Genomic DNA, 10,502 nt, shown 5'->3' with positions numbered 1-10,502 from the left:
GATCTTTTCAAAGAAACAGCTTTTGGTTTCATTGATTTTTTTCCTATTATTTTCTATTCACTATTGCGTTAGTTACGTACTTTTGTTATTTTCTTCCTTCTGCTTTACGTAGGTTTAGTTTGTTCTTTTTCCAGTTTTGTAGGGTGAAATGATGGGTTGTTTATTTGAAATATTTCCTCTTTTTTTATTGTTGGGGATTACAGTTATAATTTCTCTCTGAGCACATTTTACCTTCATCTCATAATTATGGTATGTTGTGTTCTTTCTCGTTTTTCTCAAAGTATTTTTAATTTCTCTTTTGATTTCTTCTTTCACTTGTCGGTTATTTAGGAGTGTGTTGTTTAGTTCAATGTACTTCTGAGTTCCCCAAATTTCCTCTATTAATTGTTAATTTATTCCATCGTGGTTGAAGAATATATTTTATTTTATTATTTAAAATTAATTGAGCTTGTTTTATAGCCTAGAATATGGTCTATCCTGAAGAACATTCCATGTGCACTTGAGAAGAATGTATAGTCTCCTGTTATTGGGTGAAGTATACTATAGGTGTTTGTTAGAGCTAATTGGTTTATAGTTTTGTTCAAGCCTTCTGTTTTATTTTTTATCTTCTCCTACCTGTCCTATCCATTATTGAAAGTGGGGTATTAAAGTCTCCAAATAATATTATTGAATTCTCCTAGTTCTCCCTTATTTCTGTCAGTTTCTGCTCTACGTATTTTGGTGCTCTGTTATTATGAACTTATATGCATATAATTGTTTTATCTTCCTCATGGATTTACCCATTTTTCAGTATAAAATGTCCCTCTTTCTTTCTAGTAATGTAATTTAAAGCCTATTTGTCTGATATTCATATAGCCACACCACTTTTCTTGTGATTGCTGCTTGCTTAATATATCATTTTCCATTCTTCTACTTTCAGTATATTTAGATCTTAGAATCTAAAATGTCTCTTTTCAACTGCATATAGTTGAATCTTTTTTAAAAGCCAGTCTGATTCAGATTTCTGCCTTTTGATAGGATTGTTTAATCCATTCCCATTTAATGTCATATACTTAGTTTTATGTCTGCCATTTACTTTTTGTTTTCTATAAGTCTAATGTCTTTTTGTTCATCTATTTCCCTTTACTATTTTCTTTTTCATTAAATATTTCTGTTGCATTTCTTTAATATTTTTATTATATTTTTGAGTATTTTTCATAGTGGTTGCTGTAGGGTTTATCTTAGACATCTTAGCTTACCCAAATAAGTTTCGGATTCATACTAACTTAATTCCAGTGAGATATAGAAATGTTATAATTTCCTTGATTGTGTAATTGTGTCTTTATTAAGTTTTCTCATTTCTACTCCATCCTGGGCATGCCTCTTTGTACTTAATACTTTCATTCTCACAAACCCCTGGATTTATTGTGCTCTTCTTGTGGACTGCAGGTTCAGGTGATGGGTTTACAGTACCTTGGTGAGAATAAGACTTGGTTAACCTGAGTTGCTGGACATTAGCCCGGACTGTCTCATGTTCATTTGTGCCTGGGACTGGCTAGCCCAAAGGCTGGAGGGATGGCTGGAAAGGGGTCAGTCCAGCTTCCTATTAATTAGAGATGAATAATGACACGTCATCTTAAGTAACAAACTAGAAACTATGTCAACTCCACTTTCCCCTTAATTAGGCCTAGTGATTCTGTTTTGAATAATGTGGCCTGTAAGAAAAGCAACCTTAGGGCAATAGGTTTACCTGCAGTTATGAAACCCTCCTGCGTGTGCTTTAAATAAATAAAGTCATGTGAAATAACTGGTACGACAGAGTATTATGTAAAAAATTTAAACACTACTTACTACTTAGGAGGCTCCTCATTGAGTCAGAGAGTCACTGTATCTTGTTTGGATAAATATCACCAATGACTCCCCTAGAAAATATAACAGACTTACTCTTGAACCTCAGTGTATGCCAGACCTTGTGATAACATTGCCAGTAATATGTATATAAAATAATAATAATAATAACAATAAAATGACAGCTAGCTCTTATGTCCTTTTCAGTATGTGCCAGGTCTAGTGCTAAGCACTTTCTAGTTATCTCCCACAAAGTAGGTAGTTTTGTCTCATTTATTCACTGGAATTTAAAGAGTCAGTTCTCAACTGTGTCGGAGCATTAAAATCCCCTACAGCGGGCCCCAACATTTTTGACACCAGGAACCAGGACACCTATAAGAACTAATGCCTGATGATTTGAGGTGGAGCCAAGGCAGTAATGCTAGCTCTGGGCAGTGGCTGCAAATACAGATGAAGCTTCGCTCTCTCGCTGCTCACCTCCTGCTGCACAGCCCTTTTCCTAACAGTACAGTCCCTACCAGTCAGAGGCCCCAACCAAGGGCTGGAGACCCCTGCCCTGGAAGGCTTGTTTAAGCACAGATGTTTGGCCCCATCCCAGAGTATCAGATTCAGTTAAAGCTGAAGTAGGGCCTGAGAACTTGCATTGTAACAAATACCCAAGTAATGATGATGTGGCCTGTCGATTGCTGTGATGTGGTCTGCTGATTCGGAGAACATTTAAAATTACTAGAGTGAAGAATTATCTTCATTTTTTCACCACGAATCCTAGATCAGAGGTGAAGTGCTCACGCAGGGGTTCATAGGGAAGAAGGTCAACGCATGCATCATACTTCAAGGCCTTTACAGTCAGGACATTGCCCAAAGTGGTCCAGATATCTGTGCGCGTCTCCTGTAAGACGAAGCGATGCTACGCCCTCTCTTAGGAACCTTAGGACTCAGGTTCATGGAAAATAAGAAGTACGCTCCTGGTTCGACAGGATTCTGAGAAACTACATGACCCAGAAGGCAGGGCGTCCCACGACCCAAGAGGGCGCTGGGCCAAAGACGGAAAGCAGAATGGGGCGTGGCCTAGTGCAGTGTGGGCGGGACTTCCGGCGTCTCGGCGTGTTACTTCATTTGGTTGTGGTGGGTGTGTCCGTACGCGCTTCACCATCTGGAACGTGGGCAGACCTGAGTCCCCGAAAGGTCCTCCAGACCCAGCAAAGGACAGTGAGGAGCACAGAACCCACCTCCACGTATTCGTATGAACCGTGACGGTGGCTGTAACAGGGTTGTCCGCCGAGCGGTCTCCTGAGCTTCGGCATCAACTAACTTCGTGTCCGCAGCTCCGGGAGGCGGCGCCCTGGGCCTTGTGCGCGGTCTATACGACGGACCCTGAGGTGTCAGGTCGCTCCGCCCGGGCTGCTGTGAGGGGTTCGTCCGAGCAGACTGCACCAGCTTCTGTCACCCCCCTCTCACGGCCTCGCTCCCGATGGCGGTCCCGGCCCCGGTGCCGGTGAGTGGAGCGTTCCGCAGGCCCGCCCGCGCCGGGGTCGCTGTTGGCACGGTTCCACCCCTTGTGATAGAGGGTATCCCTGGACTCCATCTTTCCATCTGAATGCACGTGGTTCTACAGTTCCTGGGGAAATGGAGTGTGGGGCGGCAGACCTAATCACTTCCGACCCAGGTTTCTGACTTCAGGCCGAGGGATATAAGGAGAGCCCCCACTCCCGCCCCCTCCCCCGCCCCTATTTTTGGCTTAACCTTGAATTTGGTTTGGCGCTTCGCCTCCCCGGCCTCCATTCCCTCCGGTCTAAAATGGAAATATTAATTTTTTTCCTCGTTTGAGAGAACTGGATAAGGTATACGGGTGATGTGCGTCCCTCAGTGCTCAGCACGACCCAGACTGCATCACTATGGGTGTGGTTTCCTAGAGGTACTCCCCCGGTCCAGCTGTTATCTTAGGCTCACTCGGCGGGGAGTCTGACCCTCAGGACTCTCTGCCTCAGGCCCTGACCCAGATGAAAAGCTGAGAGAGAGGATGAGAGCCGGGAGAGCAGAGGTGAGATGGAAGGAGCGTGTTTGGAATTGCTGCTCCCCTAATAAAAGTTCCAAGGACAGGCTGGAAAACAAGACCATCTCTGGATTTATCTTTGCAGATGCCATCCCTGTGTTCAAGTGAAGTTCGCTTGCGACTTACAGCAGTGAATCCATTTTCCTGTTTAACACATTTACTTAGGTTTGAAAAATGAATCCATTACAATATTCATGAATGACAGCGCACAGAAATGTGCCTCTTGGGATGTAAACCGACAACAGGCCCTAAATTACCCTCCAGCATGCCACCTATTTGCTCTCATCATAGCTCTGATCACCTTTGGGACTTATTTATTCATTTTTCCTCAGTTGGCTTGCTTCTTAACTTCATTCTAGCCTCTTTCCAGTGTTCCCTCAGAGAGGTCTTCCTGGGTTGTCCTGTCTAAACTCCCTCCTTAATCTTTGTGGTCATCTCACTCTCTGTTGTTTTCTGAGCCCTTAGGGGTAATATTTAGTTTCTTGTCAGTCTTTCCCCAATGAGCTCCTCTTCTTTATCCTAGCCCCAGGCCTAGTACCTGTACCTGGTGCTAAGTAAGCGGTTGATGAATGAAAGACTCTCCCCTCTGCAGCTCTGGTCATTCTTAAATTAAACCAGAATGCCTCACCAAGACTGAGCCAGAGGGACCTGGGTTCAAATTTTGACCCTTCTCATTAAACATACAACTCTGGGTAAGCCGCGCTTGAGCTTCTGTTTGCCGATTGTGAATTGGAGACAATGATTGTGTTTACTTCATAGGCCGCAGAATGGTTAATGAAATTGACAAACACATCTAGCAGTGACATGTGCTGGGCACTGCAGTGTGTGCTTTATGAACATTTTTTCTTAATTCCCACAACCACCTGGTGAAGTGGGAACTATCATATTTTTTTTATTATTATTATTCTTTTAGAAATATGTTTAGAACTATCATATTGATGTGGAAGTTGAGACTCAAAGAAATTAGCATGTATTGGTTCAAAAAGCTGGATTTAAACCCTAGTTGTCTAGCTCCAGACCTAGAAATTCGATTTGCTTTAACACAGCATTTAAAGCCCTCAGGTACAGACAAACAGTGTGAACCAGTGAGGCTCAGCTGTTATCATTTTCGGAATTATTAATAATATCATTATTGGAATTATTTTTATGCAAACTTTTTGAACATCCCAGAGCACTCACTGTCAGCTCCTCACAGTCCACATGAGATTATTATTTTGTCTCACTCTCCAATGGCTTCACATACAGGAGGCTTTTCTCTCCCACGCCTTTAATTCTGTCAAAGGCACCATTTACTTCCCTCTTGAGCCCAGCACAGAGCTAATTTCTCAAGAGATACTCAGTGATTCAGGCCTTGAGTCTCTCTGGACTTTTGCCACTAACCAAGCAGTAGCCTCTAATTTCAACAGGCGTATGGCTACCCCACCATCTCTGTTTGACTTTCTAGGCATTGGTATCATTTGAAGATGTAGCCATGACCTTCAGTAGGGAGGAATGGAGACATCTGGACCTGGACCAGAAGACCTTATACCAGGAGGTGATGCTGGAGATATGTGGCTTCCTGGTCTCACTGGGTAAGGCCTCATCTCTCTCCCATATTGGACCCACAGTCTCATTCGTTCCATCCTCTCTCTCTAAGCATGGCTGGTTGAGAAGACCTCAGGAAACCACCTTTCCTTCTCCCTACAGCCTCAGCATGTTCTGGTATAACCTCCTCTTGCTTGGTTTCCCTGTGCGTGTGTCAGGGATTATTGTATAAGAAACAGTTTTTCTCCACACTTTTACCCAAGATGTCTTTATTCCAGATGCCCATAAGAGGGAAACTGATTAATTGAACTTGATTGGGTCAAATGTCCCCACAGCCCAGTTAGCAGGACCTGTGGGTAATGGGAGGTTCTTCAAGAAAGGGGTGAATCAGACAAGAAGGTATTTGTCATCAGTGCTACTGGTTCTAAGAAACACAATCTCAGCTAAAAAGCTTCTTTGGCCCCTGGTACCTGCATAGTTGTCCCTTATTTCCCAAGGCCTGTGCCTTCTTTCTCTTCTTCTACAGGAATTAATTTTAGAGGATACACGGACACATTTTCAAATGGCAGTGACGGGCATCTGAGAAAGCTGTTTCTCTTTCCTTTCCTGCCTCTTGATTGTCGTTGAGAGTGTCTGGGCTCTGTGCTACATCTTTAACACCCCCATGGCTGTTGGCTCACTTCCCTTCAGCAGACAGAACAGCTGCAGGGCTCACAAACTTGAGCAGGCAGCACAAGCTTGCTGGGACCACGATTATTTTGATCCAATCATACTTTTATAGTATTCCTTCATTTAGCCCAAGTGAACTAATATCTTTGAAATGCTTAGAATTAAAACTGGGAACATAGTAAATGCTACATGTGTATTTTTGATATAAAATAATTTAATAAATCCCAAATGTTCTTCCACCTAAATCCTAAACACCCAGCTTACGCAGAAAGCAGTCTGAATACAAATTGAATGGAGGCCTGAGGTCTCCCTTTTCCCAGATGTCCAAATAGTCCCTTGACAGGGCTCTCCCAGCATCATATCCATATAGTCCCTCCCAGGAGGTCAGTCATCACAACAGTAAATGCTGTGTTATTTTATGACAATTGTGATTAGTTTTTGAAAGGAAAAATATGGGGAACAGTATTCGGGTAGAGGGATGAACACAAGCCAAGTGCCTGGGGGACAGTGAGCTCAGATCCTTAGAGATTTGATGAAACTAACAGCCTGAAATTATAGCACTTAATATTTCAACTACTAATTTGAGAAGATTAGGATTATGTCAATTCATTTCATAGCCGATGACATTACTACCTTTCTTTTTCATCACTAGTAATTCCATTCACCACAACTAACAGATCGTGAACTGCTGTGGGGTCTTTGTTATAAGCAGAGACTTGGTGAAACTCACAGCCTGTGGTTCAAGCAGAAGAACCTGAAGATTCTCCCAGAAAAAAAAAAAATATGAACTAGATTGCCTTTTCGTCATCATGCTGTGAGCTCTCTCTCCACTTGAGGCTCAGCTGCCGGCCACATCCATTTCCAGTCAGATGAGGTGTCTCCGCCAGGCCTGATTTCAGCAGATTTGATAGATTTGTCTTGACACTAAAATGCCAAGATCAGGTTCTGCTCTTCCACACACTTAAAGCTGAGGTAGGGAGAGAAAACTACAACTGGTAGTGGGTTTCTACTGTTGGGGATCCCTCTCTCTTAACCCTGAGAAAGAAAATACCTACCAAGAAAGAGTCCTGGTGGCTAACTGGGCTGAAATTTCAAAACAGAACCTAGCACCTATTGCTGAACAGGGGCCTCTCACACAGGCCCCATTTCAGGAAAGGCCTGTACAAAACTGCCAGCCAGCTGCACTGCACTGAACTGCCTGCCTGCACTGTTTCTGCTGGCTGAGCCAACCCCTATAAAGCAGTTCCTGGAATCCCATTTCAACCAGTAGGACTGAGACTTTCCCCTTCCATTCCGAGCTGTGCAGCTATATCCTCCTTAGCATCTTCACTGACCAACCAGAGTGACTCCATTCCAACCAGTCAGGACAATGCTTTTGGGATCAATCAAATTGTGAGATTTGGAGTTCTCATTTGCATGAGAATGAACCAATCAGGGACTAGGGGTGGGACTTCTCTTTATATAAGTCAGCTGCCCAGGCTCTGGTTACCCTCTGTGTGATTGGAGCCACCTAGTTAGAGAGGAGCTGAGCTGCAACACCAGGGCTGGGCTGCCTCATGCCCAGAGCCACCTTGTTCCGGAGGCTGCCTCACAACCATGCTGTTCCACAGCTGTGTTGTGTCATAATTAAGCTGTATCACAACTGAGCTGTTTGCACTGAATAAAGCCTCCCGCTTTACTGCACCCCAAACTGGGGACTCCTTCTGGCATCGAGTTGGTGCCAGTAACCATCAGTTGCTACCCATGACAGAAGAAAGAGGGGAGCAGGAAGACCTTGATGGAAAGAGTCGGCATCTGGAGGTTCCTGAAATTCTTTAAAGAACAATACAGCATTTCATTTGAGCAAGAAATATATCCAGACTTTAACTTCCTTTGTCTGCACCACGGAGAGGAACAGGAAAGGAAATGGGGTACAGGAGATAAAACCAACTCCCTCTGTGGTGCTGACAGTATTTCTACATACCCCATCTTTCTCAGTTCTTGGTTCAGAGGTTAGAACTGTGCCCACCACACCGCCTGCTGACTCTTGGCTGGAGTACTCGGTATCTGCTTCCTCCCTCTCAGGTTTAACTTCACAAATCCCTTCACTATATTAGTGATTCATTCATTACTCAAATACTTTGCTAAAGTGATAAAGATACAACAGGAATTAAGTTCACTGCATTTAAGAAACATACAATATGATAAAATATTATCATTATTACTAGCATATATAAAGAATTTACTTCATACCTGGTGAATCTACTGAAAATGAGAAATGATATACGTCAATAGACATTTGGTAGGAGACTGAGAATTCCAGAATGACCAAAAAAAAAAAAAAATCAAACAAACTAAAAAAAGCCCTCAACTTGGGGAGGAGAATGGGAAGAACAAAGACAAAATCCCCAGAAATGCCACCAAGCAGTGAAGAAAGTGGCCAGAAGTGGGATATTGCCACATCCTGGACATAGTGCTTAGGAATCAGGAAATTCAGGAAAGCAATTTCTTGCTGTAATTCTGCCTGGCTCATTCTGCAAATTTCAGCATAACCATCTATGTCTCTATCACTTTTCCATCCCTGTACCAAGCTAATCTAATGCAGGTGGGCATTGTGAACATGAAATTTTGCACAATAAAAATCGCATTGAGAACTGCAAAGTGGTATATAAATGGGAAAAGACAAATGTTTTTAAAAGTCCTCCCTGACACTGCTGAATTCCTCTGTCCTCCAGGTACCTTTTTCTTGAATTTCAGCTCACCGGGTCCACCAGCAGCCGAGCTCTGCCCAGGTCACATGGCAGTTGTGGAGGGTGCTTCGTTGAGCAAACACTCTGCAGAAGAGAACCAACACACTTCCAGCTCTCAAGCAGCCCGAGGTGGAGGTCAGGAGGCACCATTTCCGATCCGGGAGCACAGATCAGGGAGCATGATCGCTGAGCACCTGCCTGAAGAACTACAATTTCTATCTGAGGAGTTGGCGTTTGACTTGGGTCTTTGAAGCATTTTGAATATGAGGTAACACTTTCTTGGTGTTTCACATTTTCACTTTGCCATGGTTTCACTATAACCTGGAGGTCCCTGTGGTCTGAGGTTTTGCATTCCAGGAGGCCCCTGGGCGTGGGCTTTATGTCCTCATCTGTCCACAGGAGGCGAGCGTGGCACTGTACACGCACAGCTTCGTTCATACGCAAGGTTCTAAGAGCGTGGAATGAGCTGGGCTCAGTGATTCTGAACCTTGGCTACACATTAAAATCGTCAGGGGCTATTTTAACAATCTGGACCCAAGGTTTGTTAAAATCAGAATCTCAAGGGTGGCGGGTGCCCTTGTATTGGGAGTTTTTAAAGCTTCTGGGGTGATTCTAACTAGCAGAGGAGGGTGAAAACCACTGAGCTGGAGTGGCCCGCAAACTTCAATGTGCACACAAATTGCTTGGGGACTTGACAAAATGTAGATTTTGACTCAGCAGGTCTGGGTTTGGGGCATGAGATTTTGCCTTTCTTAGTTTCCAGGCTATGCTATTGCTGAGTGCGGGTAACTGGACCACCGCGGCAGAAAGAGGCTGCAATGCTGGCAACGCTCCTGCCCGACAAGGATTGCGGTTCGTCCGCCCCCTGGTGGTCAGAATCTCCCTAGCAGCACCCAGTAGAGAAGAGCTGATGTGAGAAGCCTCTCATGGATGTAATTTTTGGAACCCAGCCACCAACGTCTTCATTTCAGCCTTGTAAACTGAGCAGAGCCTGGCAAAACCTGCCTGGACTCCTGACCTATAAAACTGTGAAATAATAAATTGGTATTGTTTAAACTGATAAATTTTTAGAAATTTGTTTTGCCGCAATAGGAAACCAACACAGAGAATTTAACAGGCTTTTCAATAGCAGGAAAGATGAGAATCCTAAGCCCCCAGGCTTGGCCAGTGACCCTGAACCATGTCTCTTCTCTAGTGCAGGCAGACTTTTTTCCGAAGATGAATCTAGTCTCACGTGCCCTTCTTACCATGTGACCAGAGACTCTTCCATCAAGATATGGGATCTAAGGCCCCTCCCCTTGAATCTAACAGACTGGAGACTATGGTGGGAGTGAGGCTGGGTGGCTTTTGAGGCTAAATCATAAAAGGTGATACGCCCTGCCTGGCTTTCTCTCTCAGGAAGATCCTCCTTGGAACCCAGGCACCGTGCTATGAGGAAGCTCTAGCAGCCAGCCACATGGAAAGGCCACCTTTGGATGTCCTGGCCACAGCTCCATCTGAGACCCAGCATCCATTGCAGACACGTGAGTGAGAGAGCCTTTAGAAGATTCCAGCTGCCTGTCTTTAGCTGCCTCAGCTGATGCTGAGTGGAGCAGACATCAGCTGTTCCTGTCTAAATTGCAGATTTGTGAGCCAGATGTTCTTTTAAACCACTAAACTTGGGTGTGCTTTGTTATGTGGCAGTGGACAACGGGGACATT

General features: G+C 44.1%; 1 protein-coding gene across 1 annotated transcript; it reads left to right on the top strand.

Moving 5' to 3' along the window:
• The first annotated feature begins 2,966 nt into the window (after window positions 1-2,966).
• Window positions 2,967-10,174, top strand: LOC118611428 (zinc finger protein 460-like). The gene is made up of 4 exons (XM_036232233.1): window positions 2,967-3,322; window positions 5,325-5,451; window positions 8,788-9,070; window positions 9,559-10,174. Exons 1-3 carry the CDS (start codon window positions 3,299-3,301, stop codon window positions 9,051-9,053), a joined length of 417 nt encoding a protein of 138 aa, XP_036088126.1. The 5' UTR covers window positions 2,967-3,298; the 3' UTR covers window positions 9,054-9,070; window positions 9,559-10,174.
• Window positions 10,175-10,502: the final 328 nt, after the last annotated feature.

The sequence above is a fragment of the Rousettus aegyptiacus genome, unplaced genomic scaffold, assembly GCF_014176215.1.
Source record: "Rousettus aegyptiacus isolate mRouAeg1 unplaced genomic scaffold, mRouAeg1.p scaffold_m13_p_14, whole genome shotgun sequence".
In the NCBI taxonomy this organism is placed as follows: Eukaryota; Metazoa; Chordata; class Mammalia; order Chiroptera; family Pteropodidae; genus Rousettus; species Rousettus aegyptiacus.
The sequence above is the reverse complement of the archived record's forward strand: the minus strand, read 5'-3'. Positions and strand labels throughout refer to the sequence as shown.